The sequence below is a fragment of the Diadema setosum genome, chromosome 20 (assembly GCF_964275005.1).
Source record: "Diadema setosum chromosome 20, eeDiaSeto1, whole genome shotgun sequence".
Taxonomy (NCBI): domain Eukaryota; kingdom Metazoa; phylum Echinodermata; class Echinoidea; order Diadematoida; family Diadematidae; genus Diadema; species Diadema setosum.
In genome coordinates, this window is record NC_092704.1 from 10,368,002 (window position 1) to 10,393,210 (window position 25,209).

The window sequence follows — 25,209 nt, forward strand, 5'->3', positions numbered from 1 at the left end:
CTTTCATTTAGAAGCTGTATCTCTTCCTGCTTCAAACGTTTTCCAACATCCCAGGGTGTCATCTCATGCAGTACTGAGTATTTAATGCTGTATCCTTTTGTAAAATGTCAAATGTTTAATGAATTGGTTAAATAAAACTTGAAACTTGAAACTTGATGATGATATATGGAGTATAATCCGTATCATATCCAATTACGTTTACCATTCAATGTATTGTATCATGTCATATCGCATCATATCATTAATCAGCACTCTGTTTATCTTCATATTGCAGTGAATGCACAATAACCCATACCTTGATGTGGTACATGTATATTGGGTGCAAAATATACCTTCCCTATAAAAATAAAACAAAAACCATGGACTATCATTCTTTAAAAAAACAAACAACAAAACAAAAACAGTGAGTGACAAGAAGAATGGAAGACTGGGTTTTGCTTCATTTGTAATACATGTAGTACATGTAGAACTTTACGTTCACATGCTGTTCCTAAACTTTAAGTTTAGATCAAAAACTTAAACTCTCGATGATTAGCTCCACTCGTGAATTCACGACACAGGTTCACACATGCACTTAAACTTTAAATTACAACTTACAAAGTGTACGAGCAAATCCGACTCAATGATTACACCGGAAGTGCAGAGTCTTTGCTAGATGACCATATACATGTACCCAAACAAAATAGCGCAGCTGGGGGTTGATCCAGATGCGATCGAGAAGCGAGATTCACGCTAACTCACAAGCTCATTGATTATTGTGTCCACACGGAGCGAAACTACAAGTTGGGACCCCCTGACGCTCATGGAGAGAGCGTAAACCCTATGCAAAGATGCCTCCTGGTTCTAATCATCAACTAAACTTTAAGATTGCTAACTTTCGAGTGTGTCCACATGGTGCTAAACTGCAAGCTAATCATCCAGAGTTAGAAGTTTCAACATAAACTTAAAGTCTAGGAACAGCATGTGAACCTAACTAGTGTGAAATACAATGCATGCATAGATCTCTCTTTCAACAATGAAAAAAAGAAGAAAAAAGAGCAAGCATTGTGTTGAGGACTGGGTCAACATTTTCTGGAGCATGTTTTGCAACACAAGGTCCCAAAGAAACACAGCTGTCATAAAAGCATTGTACCTCTTGACAGATAGGAACAGAAGAAGGAAAATGGATCTACCACTTTATTTTATTGTTTTTACTGTTCATAAATATTGTATATTGCTAATGACAGCAATGGCACCATTCCCTACCCAATCCCCTTCACCTCTTCATTGTTGATGACCTGCTTTATGATTTATGAGATAATTCTATATTTATTGGTTCATAAAAGGAACCATTTACACTCATCTATTAGTTTTATTTAAAGCAACATTTTGGTTCATCCCAATCACTGCAAAGACTACACAACAGCACGTTTCTCATATCTATGAAAGAAAAATGACTCCAAATATGTCTGCATGTCATTACTGCTTTCATATCCACTTAGAAAATTCTTCTTTGAAACTTGATCAAATAATTGGTGATATTTCAACAAAAGTACATTTCGTCGGTTGAGAATGATAAGGGCGTTAAGTTGCCACTAAACCCATAGTGTTCGAGACAACTTAACGCCCTTCTCATTCTCAACAGACAATTTTATGAGCTAGTGTGTACAGAGCGACCGACTTGCACATGGTACAAACATGGCTTTAATATGGCACATGAATTCCAGTGCAAGAAATATAATACTTGAATTCAAATGAAAATGCAAATATAGTTTAATAGAATGTGCACATACTTTTGGAAAAGGTATGGGAGACATAAACACTACGCAGACGTCATCTACATACAGTACATGTTCAAATTCATGAAATTCTTCCGTCAAGATGTTTTCATTGCAACTGAATACAGTACATGTGTTTTCACATATCGTCGCTGGGGTGACAAGACCTCGTATCTCAAAAATGTCAAAATTTTTTTTTTTTAGCTTAATGGTCAAATAATGGGTCAAGTGATGTCTTGGCCAAATCCTAACTCTCTTACTCCAAAAATGAAGCCACCATGACATGTCAAAGAGAAGGCTTTCCCATTCACTATAGTGCTTTGGCCGCCATGTTTTTTCGCTCTCCTGAACATTTGACAATTTTGAGATACGAGGTTTTGTCACCCCAGCGACAATATGTTTAAAGCTTCAAGCATATCTCATGTTTGGATTTTATGCATGCAAGGTGCAAACATGATTATGATCATATACTACATGTAGTTATGTACACATAATCTTGCTCAGTAAAACCATTCAACCCATTGAAGCAGCGTGAGGATCGGATGGGCTGATTTTGCTACAACACGCATTTCTCATAGTCTCCTGCCCGAGTATACATGTACTCGGGACTTGTCTTCAACGGGTTATTAAGACCCAGTAGCATGGGGAAACTAGGGTGGCCTGACTGAATCGGTCTTCATTTGTTGCCCACTGGGTAACATTCAAAAATCACACATAGTGCTCGTCAGCAAATGTGCATGGATGCAACACTCATTGGCAACCTTCTGTTAAAGTCAACATTTTTCAGCTATGTATGTACTTACAGGAATCAGTGATAAAAACTACTCGCAGTATGTTATAGAGATTCTCAAATATATCCGAGCCAGGCCAGCCTTCCCACTTTAAAAACGGATCTCAATGCTACCAGGTCTTTAAAAAGGAAAGCTACCCCAACAACAAATAGATTCTAAAGGCGAGAAAAAAAAATCCTTACAAAATGTTGCAAAAATGACAAAAATCACAAAAAGACATCAGGAAGATATGACAATTTGAAATTTCACATTTTCTTCAGAAAACATTTCTCTGACCAGTCCTTACAACAGTATGTCATGCCCTCACAATTTTTCTTGTATGTTAATTAAATATGAAATTCTGAAAAAATTTTATATTTTCAATAGCTTATAACGGTAAAAGCATAGTTCCATACAAAGTACAGTGAACATTCGTTCTTACTTACATGTATTACCTCCGCCAAGGGAGGAGGTTAGGTTTTCATTACCGTTGGTTTGTCCATGTGCAAAATAACTCAAAAAGTTGTGAACAGGTTTGGATGAAACTTGCAGGAAAGGTTGAAAATGACACAAGGAACAGATGATTAAATTTTGGTAGTGATCCGGAAAATTTGATGGATTTTATGAAGGATTTTCAATATTTTGGCAGGTACAATCGTAGGGTCAATGAAATTGGCAGTTCAAGCTCCGCATTTTGAGGTTTTCATATGTGCAATAAAGCGCGTTCTGTAGTTTCTGCTAGGGCAAGGCGCACCGCGCAGCTCGAAGTTGATGACATAATAAAAGGTTTCTATATTTGGAAATCGGGTGATTTTCAGCATGCATATGTACGAGTGGAAATTACCGATCTCTACGAAAGAACATGATTATTGTGGAAATTAGCCCCTTAGTGCAGGTCTGCGCTCTTGGAGTTCTTCTTTAGTGTTGGATGGTTTTAAGGCAAGTTACAGCTGAAACATGAGATTTTTGTCATTTTTGTAACATGACATCATCAACTTGTTGATCTAATATTCACAATGACTGGTTAAGAAGTTTTTTTTTAATGAAAAATGTTGAAATTTCAGAATGTCATAACTTCCTTTAATATTTCTTTTAATATCCAATTTAGATCATTTTTGCATCATTCTGTAGGGAATATTTTTCACTTTCTTATGAAATTGATAAAATTCTGGAGTGGATTTCTTCTCTATTATGATGTTTGCTCAGCCAAGTTTGAAATTGATATGTATGCATTCATGTAATAAAATTCGGCATTAAAATGCATTCAGAAGTAAATTTTCCCATTACAGATGAAAAGCACACTCGGTATTAATTTTCACACAGGCTACATCGAGAGGCCTAACTGACTGTGTACTACACCGCCCTCAATACCAATGCCAAAGTGTTGTAGTCAGCACTAAACAGTTTCAAGGAGGAGGGGGGGGGGGGCATTATTGGTTGTGTTTTGCTTTTTAAAAGTTTCATATTGTTTGTAGGACTTGAAAGAAGAAGCAAGTCTATCAAATGCTTTTTTTCCCCCTCAGATTGAGTCTCTTCTACCCTGAATGCACCCATATTTCCAGGGATTCCCATTGAGATCCAAAAGAGACAGCATTCTAAGATAGCGATGATACCTCTCCTTTCCCACTGGAGCTGACCTGCCTGCTGCTTCTGCACAAACAGGCAATAAATTATACACCCACCCTTCCTCCCAGATCAAACTTGTCTCCTTTGTTTCACCTTGTTCTGGCTTTTCTTTGTGATTTTCCTGTGTTGCTATTGTTGTTTTCGGCAACAACTTGTACCACTGCTTGTCTATCTATACTTTTTTCTCTGATGACCCCCCCTCCCCCCCCCCCAAAAAAAAAAAAAAAAAAAAAAAAAAAAAAATCTGTTAATAACAATATAAAAATTCTGGCATTGGACGGTGGGCATCGTTTGAATTCCCATGAATGAACATGTGCAATCTCTGTCTCCCGACCTTTATACAGACATTTGCAGCATTGGAAAGTTGATGGCATTTGAAATTCCCACGGATTTAAGTCGGTACAACTTGTCTCACAGCTTTAAGGGGAAAAAAAGTATTTTTGGATAGCAATTTTAACATGTAAAATCTGTAGTCATAAGCATTCTCATTTGAGATAACCTTTTGTTGTCCATGCATGACTTCACAAAATGTTAAAGTGTTCTCTAACAGTCCAGCAATGGCGCACCAAAATTAATCATTAAAAAAAAAAATGCAACTGTTCAATTGACTGCCTGACTTTCCTAAACCTCACTGAATTGTTCTACTAATATTGCTGCATTCCCTCAAAGCACACACTATTGGGTTTCATTCTCCTTTTAAAGATAATAAAAAGTTTTGGTACCTCAAAAGTTTCCCTGAATTTCCTTGTTTCAGGTTAAAGTATCTATCATATAACTAACACTGTGAGACTTACTCGCCCCAAAGTGCTCTCATTTCTTAGTAATCATGCAATTAACTGCGACCAGCAGCCCCATACGCATAGCGTAATGGTGCTTCGCATTGTAGCATTCAGGATCATGACAGATTTAGTATCGCGGTAAATATCAACTTAAAATCCACAAAATTCTTCAATTTGAAGACTTACCAATTAAGTTGAAGTCTTGAAAACAGGCTTCGGGCAACGTTTGGTTCTGCCAATAGTTCCTTTCTGTTCGAATTGATGACTGAATGTGACTCTGTCGAGAGGACCTTTGGAGAGCTACATACACTGATTACTATGACCAGCGCATACGCACACATCACATGCGAACAAATTTCAAATCCATGAACGGGTAAGATATGCTTGTGTGCGCATGCGCTGGCCGTCAATTCAGTGAAGCTCTCCCAAGGTCCTCTCGACCGAGTCACATTCAGTCATCAATTCGAACAGAAAGGGACTATTGGCAAAACCAAACGTTGCCCAATGCCTGTTTTCAATACTTCAACTTAACTGGTAAGTCTTCAAATTAAAGAAATTTTTGGATTTTAAGTTGATATTTACCCGCGATACTAAATCTGTCATGATCCTGTAAGCTACAATGCGAAGCCCCATTTAGCTATGCATATGGGGCTGCTGGTGGCAGTTAGCTACTCAGTATGCGTATGGGGCTGCACGCTGCTGGTCGCAGTTATCTCGCACAATACGTGTACTACCTCGCCGCCGTCGTACGGCGGCGGCTCTGGTACGAAACCATTATTGAATGATTACTAAGACATGAGAGCACTTTGGGGCGAGTAAGTCTCACAGTGTTAGTTATATGAAAGGTACTTTAACCTGAAACACAAACTAAGACAAGGAAATTCAGGGAAACTTTTGAGGTAATACCAAAACTTTATATTATCTTTAAGGACAACAAAAAGACTATGACAACAAAAACAATGTGTACAGACTCTAAGACACACTTTAACACACAGACATATTTGTTGACATGCACAAGCATCATATGCATCCAGGATATCATCACAGTTCTCCCTGGGCATCATGTAATGTTTCACCATCAGATTTTGAAGTGTTAATTTTCAAAAGGCAACCAGCTGCCTACAATAATGTTTGGGGGTTTTTCTACCTTCATCACAAATTGTACATTTTTCAATGTTTACATTTTTTCAAATCTCACAAGTTGACTGAATTGTCATGAAATATAATGGTAAAAGGGCATTGTATAGCATCAAAGATGGGAAAGTGTGTTATACTTTCTCTTGAAAACTGAGAAACAAACATTTTATTCAGTCAATGTGGTTCTTGATCACAAATTCACCTACACACAAGTTGTCCTACATGACTTAATTAGCAAAATATATGGCGTATACAAGTACTGTAAATGCCATATATTTCGCAAGTCTAAATTTTCGCGAATCGGGAACACCCGACGATTTCATGAGTGGTTAAATTCGCGATCGGCGAGTCCTGTACTGCACGGAGAAGTGTATACGCGTACGTCACATTCACATCGGGGATCAGAGTCAATATTTTTGTGTTTCTTTAATTTCGCGAATAGCACCTGACTCACAAAATTCGAGAATACAAAAACCCCGCGAAATATTCGGCGTATACAGTACTTTTGCACTGCTCTTGAGGTATCATTGGTACAAGTATGCCATGATAAAAGTGTGGTGTCATTGTGCATCAAGTTGTTCACAAATATTTTTGGAAAATACCCGTACCCTTTTGTGTCTCCTAGTGTTAGAAGCACAAATACCTCAACCATTCCACGTATCTGCGTTCATGCAGCACATTTTGCTTGTAAACTGATTCAATTTTAAACTGAATCACACACGCCTGCATCAAAACTGAATTCTTACCTGGTGTGAATGGAGACACATGTTCCCGTCACAAGATTCTTCGTTTTCCAAATAGGGAGTGGAGGTCACATGACTCCCGTCGTCCGAGAACCACCAATCAAACGTCAAGTTGACGCCAATGGACAGGTAGGCCTGAAATTCGGACTCCTCGTTGACGAAGACCGCCACCACGGGCAGGTTGGAGGAGAGGCTGTCGTGCTCGGGCACACATGACGGGATGTTGCCCTGACCGGGTCGGAGGACGACTTGGAGGTCAGAGGGTATGGGTTGCACCACGTGCAGCGTTGTGGCTCTATGAACCTGTGACACTGCATTGGTGACTGTAACCTCTGCAGATACAAACAAAATGCAAGGTGTTCCAAGCATGGTGCAGCCATAAACAAGGCAAGAATATGTTTGAACAACATCTTTCTACCATTTGAAGAGGAAAGGGAAGCATTTCGATCTAAAATAAAATCATTAGCAATCACGGAGTCCAATATAATTACGCTACATGTATCTATTATTCAATAAAAAACATGACATTACAGAACTTTGCATATGTAGGCTATCCTATTATAGTCCCTTTCTTTGTCATTTTCTCGTGTTAACATTAAAATAAATCATGTTTGTGTCATTTCTCAAACACCAACTGTTAGTATAGAAAACAACATTGAAAATTGTATAAAGACATGTAGAAACTGGAGTGAAAGCTCTGCCATTTGTTCTCATTCAGCAGATATTTGTTTAAAAAAAAGAGAGAGAAGAAAATAAGAAAATGAATAAAAAGTACAAAGCATGAGCCTAACTTTAAAATTCCTGAATACATGCCAGTATGATAATAATTCCTTTCTAAAGTTTCTCAAAGCAGTCATTACATTCCAATCACAACAACAATGCTATCACAAAATCTGTTCAGTATTCAAGTACAGCAGTATGAAAATATTGATAAGAAAATATCACAATGGCGATAAAACCACTACAAAGCATCGTATTGCCCTACAGCAAGTGTGTGGAGAGACTATTAGAGGGACTGTAAGGCACTGAAGTGTACAGACTCTGAACACGGTGAAATGATATTCAACACTTCCCTCATTCATTATAGTTTTATGATAGTCATGTGGTCAACTTTACTTTAACCAGTTGAGGATGGGCTTTAATACTTTGCATACAACACGCATTTCCCATAGACAACTGCTCGAGTATACTCAGGACTCGTCCACAACGGGTTAAAATTTGAAGTCTTCCACTGCCTTAAAGGGGAAATCCAGTCCAAATATAAGTTAGTCTGATAAGAAAGAGTAAAATATTACGAGTTCAACAGTAAAATTTTGATCGAAATCGGGTGAAAAATAGGGAAGTTATGACATTTTGAAGTTTCACTAATTTTTGAAGAAACAGTTCTTGAACGGTCAATATATGCAAATGGCAAAGGGAGCATGTCATACCCTCACAACTTGCCATATAGTTTGTACATAAAATTTTGAAATTTCCAGTTTTTCATTCAAACGCAATTATGCCAGAGGCTCAAATCCTGATATCTAACTGATCACTATTCTGAAGTTATTAAACCAGGAATAATATCATGTTTCAAACTTCAATGACAAAAACCTTGAATTTTCGTCATTTTTTGTACACGATCAATGGAAAATTGTGAGGTTATGACATGGTCAGCTCACTCATTTGCATATTCATATCCACTGTACAAGAACTGTTTTGTAGAAATTAGCAAAATTTCAAAATTTTATAACTTCCTTATTTTTAATCCGATTTCAGTCAAATTTTTATCATTGAACTCGCAAGATTTTACTCTTTTTCATCAGACTAACTTGTTTTTGGACTGGATTTCCCCTTTAACTACGGTCACCTACAATTGTACATTGTACCAACACACTGCAGATTTGAGCCTGAAGTGTGCTGTCAAATTCACACTCCCTTCAAATTGTTTGAGGAGGGTTTACTGTGATAAATGATGATTACACTTTACATAATTGTAGATATGGACACAACTTGAAATGTTTCTGTTCTTAGGGTTGTACATTGTACAGTGTACAATTGTATGTGTAAGTGAAAACGCACAAATTGATTAAAGATGCCTGAGCCATACATGTACATTTCTGAAGTTAAAAACGAATATCTTATTTAAAGAATGTTAAAAAAATACACATTTAATATCTCCATGAAAATTCAATTTAAACACTAAAACACAATTAACACAATGTCAGTCATGAAAACAATGGATTTGTTTCAGGAATATTGCATCCACATCCACGGAGCATCACTTTCAAGATAAAATCAAATTTTTATGATAAGAAGGGATGACATTTTTGTAGCTACTTGTATCAAATGCAGGGGAACACTGCTAAAAAGACAAAACCTCGGGTTCACGACTTCTTAAACAATCCTACTGTCTTCCATGTTAAACTAACATACTACGACCATGTACTTTCCAATATGCTCTCTTCCCTCTGGAAACGGATGACATACTTTATAAAATTGATTGCCAAGATACATGTACCTTTTTTCTTTGTATTCATTTTTATTTTTAGCACAACCTGTGATGAAACACCGACAAATTTCTACCTGCATGTGTCTAATCCTATTTTGAGCTGGCATCCCGACAAATAATCTGCTACTGATCATCCATTGTGTATGGCAGTCTTCCCTACAATTTGTTCAGTCTCTTTTTCCCATTGCTCTGGGTACATAACTGTCCATTGTACCCACGCAAAACCCCCCAGACAAACTTTGCATAAGAAACAACTCCCCCTCCTCAACCCCCCACCCCACAACCACTTTTCCTCTGCCCCATTTTTCCATTCTCAATCTCTTCTCAAAACTCTTACATAACCCAAACCCCTTTCATCTCAAATCCCTACACTGTCACTGTATACGCAAAGAGTGAATTGGGCGGTTGCCACTGGCTGTGCAGCGAAATCCCTGCGGTGGAGTTTAGAGGAAACCCTTGAAATGTTTGCGCAGGCAGACACGAGTTGGCTACAGAGAGGGGTGGTGGAATGGGGAATGAATGTTTGAACCGGTGGAAATCCTTCTTTTGAGCCACATTTGGATGATGGTATTGTCACCAGTATTCACACACCTCTGGGGACACACTATACCTGTTCTATGGGTACAGTGTACCTATGCATAACATCACCTAGAGTGTAGGAGTCCGAGCGTTAACAACATATTATTGACAAGACCCTGATCAGCAGTTAGCGCACAACAGAGTGTACAGGAAAGCAACCTACAAAATGTACAACACTTTTCTTACTCTCCATCTTCAAGTCTCTGTTTAATCTTGCTCATACTCTCTCTATTTTTTTTTTTCATCTCTCTGACAAACCCAGTCTTTTGCTGTTGTTGTTTGGCCTGTCTTACTATCTTCTCTCTCTCTGTATTTCATGTTCACTACTACATTATGTATCTTACACTTTCTTTTTGGTTGAAACTTGAAATCATTTCTGACAAATATTCAAAGATCTCTCTCCCTCTCTCTCCCCATACATCTGTAGTTCTATTATTCCATCTATTTTAATACAAATGTTCTATCAATCTTCTTTTTTCTTTTTCTATTCTTCTGGGTTTTTTTTTTTTGTTATTTTTTTTTTTTTGCTGTTTTCCTTTGCATCATTCTATTCCTCTTTTTCTCTTTCTGCCAAATCTTTTCAACACCAGCTGTGGTGGTGAAGCAAGTTTTCTATAGTAAATGACATTTACTGTTACCCTCATGTAGCTACACATCTATCTATACACACATGTATATCTATCATCTATCTATCTATCTATCTATCTATCTATCTATCTATCTATCTATCTATCTACATGTATCTATCTATCTATCTATGATGCATCTCTCAACCAACCTATATAGTATCAATTGTTAATCCTACATTTTTATAAATCTCTCTTCCTATACACCATCTGCTTGATTTTTTGCTTCTTTTCATGTCATTCTTTTTCCATTTTCCTGTGGCTGTCAAATTGTTTATCATGCATATCTACAGAGTCAGAGCACATCTATCCTATGTACACGTACAAGTGTGTGCACTGAATTTATAAATCATATCTCAGATACTTTAAAGCTCTTTACTTACAGCCAGATGACTTTTTTATTGGGGGGGTGTGATGTGTGAACAACAGCAAATAAAACATTTTTTGTTGTTGCATTTTAACAAATAAAAAAAAAAAACAAAACCTGTAATTCTCATGTGTCTCACATGTCATGAGATTATGTGGACACAAACACACACACACACACACACACACACACACACACACACACACACACACACACACACACAGACTCACCTACAGACCAGGATCCAACCTGGTTGAACGTGTGGAGGAAGTTGGCAGCTGCTGAAGTGTTGGTGACAGCCGCCACTGCGCGTTTGACCACTACCCCATTGATGGACCATGTCACATTGACAGCATCTTGGAGTTCCTCATTCTCATTTTGTCCAAGAGTAAACCCTGAAATGGGTGAATGGAATCACTGAGATTAAACCATTCTGATACATTGTGTATGAATGCTATTAAAAGAGAAAGCAGATTCATTTTTATTTGACAAAGTTTTTTTAATAAAGCATTATGTTGCAGGCCATACATTTCAAACTAAACATTTGGAGTTGGATACATCTGGGAATGATTTTCCTTGTCAAATTTTATCACCAACATCACACTTCAACAGAAATTCTACATGTATGTATGCTCTTCTATGAAACTACATTGCTATGAAAGAAGTATCCTGCTTTTACAAACATGTACATGAAATGGCAACTGTCAAACATGTGACATCAGCAAAAATAATTTCCTGTTTATATTTAAAAATCAATGCATATCATCTAACAATGTTTTTGGAAGAATAGTCCACATTTGCAAAGTAAATTAAAAAACAGTCTGAAACAAATGGGTCTTCCATGAGTGTAAAAGAACTCTTTATCCCTAATCTCGGTCAAACATGTGCTCAGCAAACACACACAATAGCCAGATCTTGAAGCTTCCTTCCTTTTGAAAAGCCAGTGACAATGTTTGAAACATGAACCCAATGTGTAAAACCTGAAGCAAAAAATATGAGTGTTACACACTGTTTAATCAAGATACGTTGTATGTCCCTAAACATTGATGCAGAAAGAAAACAGAGCCCAATCCCAATCTGTAAAATTTGATATTCATACACAAAATGACAACATACAGCACATGTGTCAATCAAAACCAGCAACACACAAATATGATAGTTGCATTATCCTTGCCATGATACACCCATGAGACAAGGAAACATGTTCTTGAATTTGATGGGATGAAAAAAATATACATGTAATAAAAATACTAAACGACATTTGTGATGTTGCAGTTTGTATGTCATATGAGAGCCAGTGACATCCAGCATTTACTCAAATTATTAAGCAGGTACATCCAGTTTTCGGATCTCTTTGCAAACTATACGACAAAGCTTGGAGTGTGAATTCAATGGCATATTAAAAGACACAGTCTTTTTTGCACTCCCCAAAAACAACAACAAATGAACAAACAAACAAAAAAATTAAACAAGCACACCCAAAACAAACAACAACAACAAAATATCATTTCAAACAGAATCATTCAAACAATGAATTTCTGGTGAAGTCAAGGTGTTTGAAAGCATGAATGCAAAGTACAAATGAGGACAACTGCGGGATTCTTGCTGGGAAGTGCGGACCACCAACACCCCCTTCATCTTGGGGTCGAGGGGGCGAGAGGCGAGGCTTACCAGCTGAGCCCAGCTCTGAAACCAGTGATCACACTCCCCTTAAAGTCACAGAATTTGAGTACTCAAAGCAGATGTTTCACTCACTCATAACAGAGACAGACAGTCTAAAACACATTAGTTCTAGGGAAGCCAGTTAAGCTTGTCACTATACAAAAACTGAAAAATTCATCAGATTCCCAAAACCATCCCGATACCAAAGACAGCTGCTCAAGTCCCCCAAAATCACAAGATGAACAGATACAGACTTAAAAACGGACAGAAAGACAGAGAGAGCGCATCAGTGTCAGGTGCCAGTTAAGCCTGGCTGAACATGAAACAAAGCAGCCATTGTCAAGTTTATCTTCTCCAAGTAAAACGGAAAAGCAACATATTCCTCTGAGGAAAATGGGGGAAAAAAAAAAGCTCAGACAAAGTTAAGAACAGCTAAATGCTAGATGATCTTTTTCATCCTTTTCTATCCCGCTTCCGATATGTACCTCCCTCTCTCTTTTTCCCTCTCTTTCTCTCTCAAAACACAAAACAAAACAAAACAAAACAAAGCAACTTTTTATCCTCTTATCAAAATGTATTTCATCGCGACACCTGGAGCACATTTATTTACTCCAATGGATTCCATCAGCAGAGATGTCTTACAAGTATTCTTTTGCAACACCGTTAGACTTTGTAGGCTTAGAAGGCTAAATGGTACAATTGCACTTTCTCACAGAGTTGCTGTGGCAACATGTGGAATTGTAGCTGATGGTAAACAAGGTGCTGACAGATACTACGGCTAGAATCCCAATTTTATGGTTAAATTTCAGGTCAAAGAAAAGGAAAAGGGGATGTTACCACCCAACACCCAGTCCAGAAAGAGCATACAGTATAAAGGGCTAAAAAAAAAAACTTGCCCTCAAATTTCTGTGGAAGCATCAGAACCTCAAAATTCAAAATACTGAAAAATTTACCTTAATGCATTAAAATCAAGGATTTAGAAACATGGAAAAATAAGCAACAAAACTCCCTCTATTTCAAATCCCACTGACGGGAAAAACAAAAAAATAAACTTTGTAACACCACATCTGAATATTATCAGAATGCACGCAAGAGTGTACTCAATAAACATCAGATTAGATTAAATCGGCATGTGATCAGTAGAATGCTGACAATAAACTCTTGATCGCATGAAGGAAGAAATTCAGGAAACACTCTGGGAGACTAGGAAGTAATTCAAAATTCCATTAGATACCCCAAAGCATGACATTCACTCTGAACTGAACTTCTTGTTTTCGATAATTCAAGCATATATGTCACTACACCCATCAGGATTTGAATTTCAACTTTTCTGGTGCTGAAAAAGCTGTTATATTTGCATTTTTCGCGAATGACAGGGTCACTGACAATTTCGCAAGATGTCGCTTTCGTGATTTGACGTGGACGCTATAAGTGCACACCACTCTACTGTACATGGCAACATTTTTGCATGTTGTTAATTTCACAGCCCAACAGTGACTTGTGAAATTTGTGAAAGCTTTAGTATTAGCATACCAACATATTCAAAACATTTTTGTGTCCTTACACAAATCAAATAACACTGTCTGTTGTAAGCATTGTTTCAAATACACTGTGAAGAAAGAGAACACAACCATAAATACATTGAATACAAGTAAAATATGAAAGTGTAAACAAGATTGTTTCTTACCTGTGGAAGTGTTCACACTGCTCGCTAGTTCTATTCTGGCATCGAAGAGCGATGTAGTGCCAGTCTGAACAGTGGTGGAGCCTTTACTGAGACTGACAGTCAGAATGTATGGTCCAAGGGTGGAGTACACACTCATGGCCTCCATGCCACCTCCACATGGCAAATGAGAACTTTCTACAAAACACCTGAAAAAACACACAACAAACAGAGGGGGAAATTATTTTGAATGTCAGCAAATCACAACGGAGCATCCAGTGACAACCTTGACATTGCCATTGCAATAATGAATGGACTTTGTGACTTTTTTTTTTCTTCTTGACAAATCTTTATTTCAATGATTCACTGGACATGAGGAATGTGACTTTTTCAGAACAAATATCCAAAAGAATCAGTATACAAGTACCATTTTGGAAAACACTGACATATTATTGAGAAACCTGCCATTCAAGAAATTGCAGTATTTTCAACCATACTACAAGTGAACCACAACCAGTATCTCAACAGAAAACAAATGTTTCGTTAAATGTGAGCAATGAGACAGTACTTCAGGAACACTTACTGTACCACTGAACCAGAGAAGATATTCTTTTAATCAGCTTCAATTCCATTTCAAATACTTTAAAAAAAAATTCATTACTGAGATGGAAAAATTGAATAATTTGAAGATTATAATGTTTTCACTAAATTATTTACATCTTTGCAAACTGCTTCTCCCTTTTATTTTTATTATTATACTTTCTGTCTATCCCTCGTTCCATTCTTTATTTTCTGAATCTCTGTCTCTCCTTTCTCTCACTACAAGGAGAAAACACAAGTAACATGACAAAATGGAGAAACAATCATATTCATGGAAAGAATCTTCTTCACTATATCCTTCTTTTTTTTTTTTGTACAAAGCAAAGATTGCACAACAGAGAATCATGCGAATCATGAAATTGGTGCTGAAAGGAAACAAATTGCTCACGTTGTATTGCATGCTGATTCCGGCGCCTCGAGGCCGGGGCTGGTGGAGGTCCCACACCAGCAGCTGCCGTTTCCCAAGGCAGCATAGTCAAAGCTACAGAAGAACAACAAAAGTGTACTTAGGGTTTATATTGTTACAGAGGAAACTCCTTTATAATAAACAATGTACAAGGTACATTGTATTGATGTATTTACATGTGGTACAAAATGTATCTATCCAAATATGAAAATGAATTAAACTAAGAGAATCAAAGACCTACAAATAACCCAACAATGCAGTTAATGATTTGAATTTAATAAAAAGATATGAATTTTAACACAACTGTCATGGTGCTGCACTACTGGTATACAGTATCCATATGCCTGCTTGCATTGAGGCAACTACAAGTTGTTGTTTTTTATTATTATTGTAAAGCTACACTAGGCAAGAAATGTGAATGGGAATTTGCCTGTCAGTCAAAAGTAAAGGGCCCTTGCAAACTGGATTTTTTTTTTTTTACGCTCTACATAACATTTTTTTTTTTTTTAAGGAAAAAGAAATGTACACGTATCATTCATATCTAGTGAAAAATGCAGGAAATGACTAGCAATTGAGGAATGGATAGTTTACAAACAAAATTTTGTGCATAACTTTTCAACTTTTCAATGTCTGCATACAATTGAAGAGTTTGTTCGCAAAAACCAATAAGTCCAAAATTGTCAAATGGAGATATTTGCAGTTAAAGGTCAAGAAAAATAAAGAGAAAAATAAGAAAAATTTTGCTTCTTTTGACCATAACTTCAAAAATGTACCTTCCTATGTAGTGACCAACATATCATTTAAAAGGTATTATTTTGTACTTAATGACAGAGACCGAACTTCAAAATCTTCAAAAATGGACTTATCGGTTTTTTGCAAACAAACTCTTCAATTGAAGTTGTCCCTATGTACACTGTATACACTTGACTGGGTTAGTGGCATAAAGATATAATTGCCTCAATCAGCAACTGACAACAATACCAACACCAACAACAACAACAACAAATCAAATTAAAATGTTCTGCCAAAAAGTTCTGCATATATGTATTTTTTTTTTTTGCATCTTTTTTTTTTTTTCCCTGAAGAAGAATGAGACAGAACAGTGAATTTGCATAGCATTTTTTTTTTCCGGTTCCAGGAATCAAAACTGGAGACTTTGCTTTGTAAAGAAGAAAAGAATCTTGAATTTGATAATTTAGATAAATTGCAATGTTACAGTATGTATATTTACAGGAAGAAATTTAAACAGCATCTGAATTAGTATGAAAAATCAAGAATAAATGATTAAATGCCAACGATATAAAATTTGAAACCACACCAAAAGTATGTATACTGCATCTACAGTGTACAGGTGTACATTGTATCTTGAAGAACCTTTCCATTTCAAGTTTTCATAGGTTTATTGTATTGTAGAACTCAGCTAACAATGTAGAGTATACAATGTACATTGTATGTGTCATTGTACAGCAAATTTGGCAGGAATGATGAGGCAAGGATGACAATTCTAAAACTCATGACTCACACTATTACACGCTTGCTCTGATTCTTATAAAGTACTGTACAGATAAAGAGTAGACTCCAAAATTTTCTAATGAATAACTTCAAAATATGCATGAACAGTCAGTATGTTATGATTGCACCTGAATATAAAGGTCTTTTTGTTTGCCTCTTCAAACCATGTACAACTTACATTGTATACAAATGAATTTCTATGAACATAGAGATTGGTGTGACACATCTATTAATTTAATTTTATTAATTTTATTTAATAGCTTTTTTTAACTAGGTTTATAACCTACTGAAAATCCATTCATGGGGGGAAAAAGTGACACTTTCAACAGATTTTCTGGACCAGTATAAAAATAATGCATTGAAATATGTGTACAGTAAGATTAAAGAATTAAAGAAAACAAAAATTGAAATTTGTGTGCCAAATGCCAGACGAGGCTTTCTAAAAAGTTGACATATAACGTCAATTGATCTTCCACACACACACAATCAGCACTTAATTTGTACTGTAACTTTTTTGGCCAATGTCATTAAGATTCGATAGTGCATTCAACATGATCAAGAATCAATGGATGTCACTTTAATAGTCCTATATTCATCCAGTCCATTGCAAGATTAAATATCAAAACAAAAAGTATAGGCCTAGAGCAAAGAATGTTATGCTGTCTGTTTCTCTCTCCTTTCTTCCTTCTTTTCTTAATGTCTCTCTCTCCCTCTCCATTTTCCTCAAAAGATTTTTAAAAATCCAAATAACTTTTTTTTTTTTTTTTTTTTTTTTGGGGGGGGAATATCATGGTATTGTTGCAAAACCATGCAACTGCAATGCAACAAAGTAATATTCTATACACAGAACCTTATTTCAGAGTGAGAGCATGTCACTATACCACTACTGTATACACACTTCCCCAAAAGAACTCATCTTTAACTGTAATGTTGTGCCTTTGGTCATTCAAAATGGCTTTGGTAAACAGCGAGTGTATTCAAATTTTATCATAATAGGCACTACTTTTGTTGTCATTTTTTGTTTTGAACACTTACCCATCATAATAGCAGTAAGCGCAGCAACTGGCGGGAGTTGCTGTTACATCTTCATTCACAATATACTGACCAAGAGAGGGTGATGTAATGCTTGACCAATAACATCCTTCATACCACTGAGTACCTGAACAGATTCACAGAAAGAAAAAAAAATAATATAATTTTTTCTGCTTAAATACAACATGATGTGTCCTCTTTTCACTTTCTTCTTAATTCTAGTGATTCATGAATAAAGGATCTTAAAGTGCAACATATCAAATAAAAAAACAACAACAACAAAATCCTTAAGTAAAAAGAGAATTAGTACAGGAACTTTACAGAAAGATACAATCTACAGTAATTGTTTCAAGGGAAGAAATCATGTACAAAGTTTCATTGTTTGCTTGCCTAAAATGGATTCAGTGCTAAATCAAATTTTTGTTTGTTTGTTTTTTGTTTGTTTGTTGTTGTTGTTGTTTTTTTTTTTGCTTACACCTCACATTCTACAGAGTACAGATTGCTGCATTTTAAACTCTTAAACAACAGTACTTTCAAACATACATATCGTATAAGTGTAAACTCTACAGCTAAAAAAGGAAAAAATAGAAAGGCCTTAGTTTGAACAAGGATGCTTAAGATGGGAGAACTGGCTGTAGTTATTTTTAAAAACAAGCTGTTAGTTTTCTGATGGATGCATAAAACTTTTGTAATTTAAGAATTTCACAGGGTTGTGCATTTGTACCTTTGATGATCAAGGTTCATTGCTGTCATCTGTCTGAGAGATATGTATGAAGATTAATTTTGAACATTAACATTATGCTGGCTATACTTTGCTTGTTTATTTACTAAATGAAATGAAATTTTAACTGATGAAAAAGCATTATAACCTATCAAGAAAGGTACAGCATGCACAATTTTGTAAATCCTGTCGAGAAAAAATGTGTGCAAAAGTGTAGATGAGTTGTACAATGTGTACATTGTGAAAGTATACTGTAAATCTAAAACTGAACCCGCACTGGAAAGCCCAATGTTGTATAATTTTTCTGATCACTTTCGTCAAATAATGGTTACAAACTTGAACTAAACTGTTCTTTAATCATTTTACCAGATTAGTTTACATTTGTAAGACATGTAAAGTTGAGTTTTGTTTATTTTTTTCATTTCATCAGTCTTTGTGCAATATTCTATTCCCACATCCCTGTATCTGTACTAGAATATGTACTGCTCATCTTTTATAAAGAAGGGATGGCAAAAAGTAATTACCATCAGAAAGACACTACACACATATTGTATGCTGGTATATCTTCCTTCAGAGATTGACTAATCATTATGCATTGTCTTCCCATCTTTGGGGCAACACCAGCAGGGCTGCCAACTCTCACTCATTGAGAGTGAGACTCACTCATTTTGGTCCTTTCTCACTTTAAAACTTTATTTCATTTGCATGCACTTCTATTGATCTCACTCATTTTGACTCCTAAATTATAGCATTGGCCTATGGGAGTCTCACTTTCAGCTAGTTTCCAATGTTGGCAGCCCTGCACCAGTTTGGCACACAAATAGAATGTACTTCCGCACATTCCATATTACATTTGAATGGTGGCATCATTACCCACAAGGCTGCTGTGCCTCAGTCTCCTGAACATCCTTGGTTTGAAATACATACTATGTAGAAATGTTTACAACATAATGATAGCAGCAATGCATAACTTGAAAGGACACTTTAAACAGCCCTTAGTGCTTCTTCAACTAACTCAAAACAAAATTAATTCAAATCATGAAATCTATACACTGTTAAGCTTCAAGAATTGATTACATTTTTCCAGTGCAATAGATAATTTAATATGCATCATATCTACAATTCTATTTTGAATCACATTTATTTACATTTCTTGTTGGCCCACTTCTGATAAAAGGGCTTTATATTGTATGTTAAATTAAAAAATAGTACACCTTTTGAATCCTATTTAAACGTGACTACTGCACCGATATAACTGACCAGGTTTCTTTAAAATTTTCTAACTATTCAAATATTCACCTGAATGAATAAGGATTGTACCGTACATCATCACTGACTTTTTTTAAAGATATAACATCAGCAAAATTCCACTTACACTGTATTTTCCTACAAATGTAGCTACACTATAAAGGTTTCTCAAAAGGATCTAGGTCTTACAATGTAAATAGATGTACAGGTGTACATGTACCATATTTGAGATTCTGCTTGAGCTACATTTAAAATGTTATGACATTGATAGTGTTCTGTACACTGTAAGCAATAATGTAATGCAAGAAATCAAGGGAAGTTATTTTATACATATTTCCTACAGTATACACTATACATATCATAGACTGTCATTATTAATTGCCATTTGCTCAGTCAATGTAGTATTAAACATCGATTTATCAGAATCCAAACAACCGACATGATTGATGATCTTTTTTTTCATTTCAAATTCAAAAAGTTTATATCACACACTCTACAATTGTACTTACATCTTTGCTGATTTGATTACATTTGTACATGATTGATAGAGGTCTAGGTAAAATATTTTTTATTTTCAATCAGTGAGTGAATGCAAAGACTTCAGCCTAGATGGCTAACGGATTGTGAAAGTGGTCATTATTATCAGGAGTAAAAGATAGATATCCAGATCGTAGTCCCCTTTGTTGTAAAATTAACATTAACATATCAAGTTGGTTTTGTCATTTTCAATATTATTGGGAGACAATATCTGTATTAATAAATGTCGGCTAGGGCATAATACTGTTTACAGATAAAGTATCTACTGTGTATGTATTTTGTTACAATTCAGATTTCTTTGTTTCAATACCACTAATATGGAAAATTCACACAGCAAGTAGACTTTTTAAAAACTAAACTTGACAAAGGAAATATCACCACTGAAGAATCAGACACAGAAATTTCCAGAAATTACATAAATTTTGTCGACCAACATTAAGGAGCTTCAAATCTATTTAATACTAGATGTTCTACAAAGAGAACTACCCGGTATTTTATTAATTAATTCAGATTATTTAATCTTAATTAAGATAATAAAGAAGGAGCATCGCAATATATCCACGGTCCGCGGTCCGCCGTGCAGTATGATGCGCTCTGGACGAGCGTAGGCGAAATTAGTTTGGGGACTTGCAAAGATTCTCAACAATATATCTTAAATCTTTGTGATACACCGTGGAAATTATATGTTGGGAAAAATTGTAAACTGCTATGGAGGACATCACATATTACCTGGCGTTAAATTCTGTGATGTGAACTCAGCTCCACTACTCACAGACATGGCAGGGAGATAGAAAATCAACTCAATAACCACTGTGGTCTAACTACGTGAAGATCGGTAAGAGCTTACGACACTCTCTAGTCTCAAGCCAGTGAGTTCCCGTGTGCCAAAACTCCGAACACCCAACCTATTATGAAAACTTCGTCAAACTCCTCTGACAAAGTCGTGTTCCAAAATCACCGCTACATCACTCACCTGACGCGAAAGAAATCGATAGAATCACAAGAAGGCATAATCTCAGCGAAAAGGCTAGAGAAGAGCCACTCGTCGCCATTCCCGCCGTCTTTTAAGTTCCATTATCTTCCAAGAATTGAGATGTCTTCGAAAGTTCGGCAGTGGTGTTGCAGTCTTCACAAAAATCCACCATCACTGTAGGGCAAGTGTACTACGTGTAGGTGAACGTACGTACGAAAGTACCAGCTAGTAGTATTGGTTAAAATGTGCGTTGCTCGTTCTCATGGTAGCTGGCGAAACGCTGCGGCGGCGCGGTGCGACTCTGGCTCTCTACGGAGCGACAGCTGACGAACGGCGCGTCGTCTGTGAGCAGCGCCGGTGGCGGTGTGTACGGTGTGAGTACGATCGGAGAAGATGGTTCGTGAACAATGATGCTTTTTTTTTTTCGCATCACTTCCAGTCACTTTTGATGGGTGCGGTACTTGAACACCGTGGAGCGAAATAATGGGTCTGCGGTATAACTTCAAAATAGTCGGTATGCACGCAGAGGCGGGAGAACTCCGCGGTGAGTCGCATCCTTGCGGATGACTCGATTGCTTTGCTATTGAAACACTGGGGATAAGAAGTTATTGTGTTCTATCCGAATTAATCCCCGTTATCTTCGCTCACCGGATTTTCTCTCGATGATATCTGTTCACGTAAGTGTTTGGATTAGGAAAGACGTTAAATCATCACTTCTTACAAGACCGACTGAATACAAGTAGGTGGATGATGTGAATTCTGGTGGTGTAACAAGAATGCTGTGATAATAATGATGATAACCAGTATTCAAGCCTTATTCATATCAGAACCTTTTCAAAATACAGCCAGTGCTTAAAGATTACAACAAAATACAAGAAATCAGCAATGTAATGATCTCGACAAAAGATCGAGAAAATACAGAACACTACTCATTTTGTGTTTCGTTCTTAAATGTGTTTTTGATTTGTTTTCCGTTCTGATTTCATTTTATCTATTTTCGGGGGAGGCAGATTTGAGGTCGGGAGTCTGATTATATTAGCCGTGATGTAAGTAATTTCTTGATGCGTTATATATTTTTGTGATCATTAGCTTCAAATAATGAAAAGTGTATTATATCGGCCACGCTGTTTTGACAGACTGTTAATAAATCGAAATGATGATATTCACAAAATTCACACACAATGAATGAATCCAGAAGCAATCATATACCATCGAAAACCTCCAATCTTAAAATTCCCTTGTTATTATATAAATGATTTAATTCTACCATACATTTTAACATACTGCAATAGAGAGTGCATGTGTAGGGAAGCATGGCTCAAGTAGAATAAAGTACAGATTTGAAGGAGTTCTATAGAAACACATTTAATATGCTGTTAATCGCCTATTCCCCTTATTTAACCTCCCTTCAAATCTCTTTCATTGAAAAGAATGAAAGTTAATGATATACTTAATACTTTTCAGACTGCAATAACTTGTTATGTAAAAATACGCACGTGACCGTCTTCCTATATACATAACATTTTTTTTTCACGGCAATTATCTGTTGTTCATTCATATCCAACTCGTCAATCAATAATTCTGATTATCATCTCGAAAACCCTAGAATCATCGCGGCCCCCAAATCGTTATAATCATGGACCAGAATGAAACTCTCTGCCTCTGAATCCAAAACAGTGTAGGCCTATTAAGGCCTTTTAAAGAGAATTAGGCTAAAAGACATTCTTATATCCCAATATTCTCCCGATATATAGGCCCACGTAAATTCATAATTCATTCTAAACAATGAGTTAAATGTATTTATACTAATATTATGTTTTCCACACAACATAAACATACATGATATAACAGGGGCGGATCCAGGGAGGACCGCAACCGGCGCACGCCCCCCCCCCCCCCTTTATCTTTTGTTGAAACAAAAGAAATAAAAAGAAAAAATGGGGGAGGGGTGCGTACGCCCCCCTTTAATTTTGTAAACACGCCCCTCTTTACGGAATTCCTGGATCCGCCCCTGTATAAATGTATTACTGAATACAATTTTATAGCTATCGACGTCATCACAGCACAACGCACACCTCACAGTGCACTGCACTTCACTCAGTCGTGGTAAAGAGTGATTGGCTACATCATAACATGTACTTTATCGTTTATTTTTTTGTCGTTAAGTTTATCAGGGGTCATCTTCCTAGTCAAGCTCTGCTTGTGAATTAGATGGTCCCCTGCATTTCCAATTACACACACACACACACACACACACACACACACACACACACACACACATACACACGTAATATACATATTATTCTCTCTTTAAACTTAATTCTCATTGCTCCCTTTCGTACCTTCAATTTGACATTGTTTTATATTTTTATCCTTGTTATGCCTTCTTTATACGATCGTATATACTCCATAATGTGTATTGATGCGATGGAACAATTTCATTCATTACAAATGACATCATTCTTTATTCTCAATTGTTGTTATTTGTCATATTGCAAACGGAAGGAAGAAATAAACCGAACTGAACTGAAGTTATAATGAATGCACTCAGGAATGTGTGTTTTTTTTATCATTCTTATCATAATTAGATAGGCCTACTGCATACTCTCGGTCACTCCCCTTGATCTTGCCCCCCCCCCCCCCTCCCTCTCCCCCCCCCCCCCCCTCTCTCTCTCTCCCTCTCGCCCCCCCCCCCCTCTCTCTCTCACTCTCACTCTCACTCTCTTATGTCATGAAGGGTCTTTCAAAAATTTCAAAGTTTGATGACTGACGATGATGATTATGATGTAAGACGAGATCAGTTCATTGGGGATCATAGACCAGCTGGACAGTGGTTACCATGGAAACCTCTGGGATGTGGTCAATCAAGACACAAACTTTTACTGGTTGTCGGGAACCATAACGTTAGTTTTTGTTGTGCAAACTCAATGAGCATACAATGCATAACTAAACCGCTGCCTATAATCGGACCAATAAAGGAGGTACCGCTATAGACGAGGGATATAGGCCTCCTCGAAGAAGATGCGGAGGGGACATTTCGACAATCGGATTATGTCGATGTCCAGTAGGCCCATTGCAGAAAAAGAAATAGTCTGTCTGTATTCGAGTGAATGTGACGTCACACGCAATGGAGTGATTCTTTCTATGTGATTTATATTGGACGCTACAAGAAAACAATATTTTTCGAGATTTGTAATAATAATGAGTTTTCACTGCACGCACCAGCAGTGTCGTTTAGCATCCTCCAGCAAAATACTGATTTGTCGAAATTTGTCGAAATAATCATAATCCAATGATCTCTATTATATTATCAAGGAGTAAATTTTCCTATTTTTGGAGATCAATGGTAGACCCGAACAATGAATTATTATTATGATAACATCATTTTAGCCTTTTCAAGAGTTACGATGGTGGATTCTCATGATACTTTAAACAAAACACTTCTCGACTTCAGGGTCAGATGATAATAACCTAAGACTTAATATTAGCGATATTAACTCTTGTTAACATTTAGTACAATGATGCGTATCAGTATGGGCACATAAAATGTACAAGACTCAATTGATAGATAGATAAAGATAGATAGATAGATAGATAGATAGATAGATAGATAGATAGATAGATAGAGATAAAGATAGATAGATAGATAGATAGATAGATAGATAGAGATGGTAATAAATAGACACATGCTACATACACATAAAGTAAGAAAAAGGGTATGAACAAAAGAATGATAAAACTGTATAAGCAAATATACACGTATATAAAGTAGATACCACAAAGTTATTTTGTGTGTGTGTGTGTCTGTTTGAAGCATAATGTCTGTGTCCATTATTTCTTTCTCTCGGAAAATGGATGATTTGACTAAAAGTAGGGGTGTGTTCTTTTTCACCTGGGAAGTTGCTTTAGTCAGTATAAAACTAAGATGTCTGCTGCAATAAACTCTGTAATCATATTGCGCATAAGTGCCTTTTGAAGAC

The 25,209-nt window shown here is 36.5% G+C and overlaps 1 protein-coding gene across 1 annotated transcript in view; it reads right to left on the reverse strand.

The window, feature by feature from the left end:
- The window catches only part of LOC140243389 (uncharacterized), a 122,679-nt gene extending 101,318 nt beyond the window's left edge, over window positions 1-21,361 (reverse strand). The window contains exons 1-6 of the mRNA XM_072323070.1: window positions 21,230-21,361; window positions 17,754-17,877; window positions 15,189-15,281; window positions 14,225-14,409; window positions 11,106-11,270; window positions 6,816-7,144 (exon numbers count right to left, since the gene is read on the reverse strand). Coding sequence (XP_072179171.1) covers window positions 6,816-7,144; window positions 11,106-11,270; window positions 14,225-14,409; window positions 15,189-15,281; window positions 17,754-17,877; window positions 21,230-21,308 — 975 coding nt within the window. The 5' untranslated portion in view covers window positions 21,309-21,361. The remainder of the gene's footprint in view (window positions 1-6,815; window positions 7,145-11,105; window positions 11,271-14,224; window positions 14,410-15,188; window positions 15,282-17,753; window positions 17,878-21,229) is intronic.
- Window positions 21,362-25,209: the final 3,848 nt, after the last annotated feature.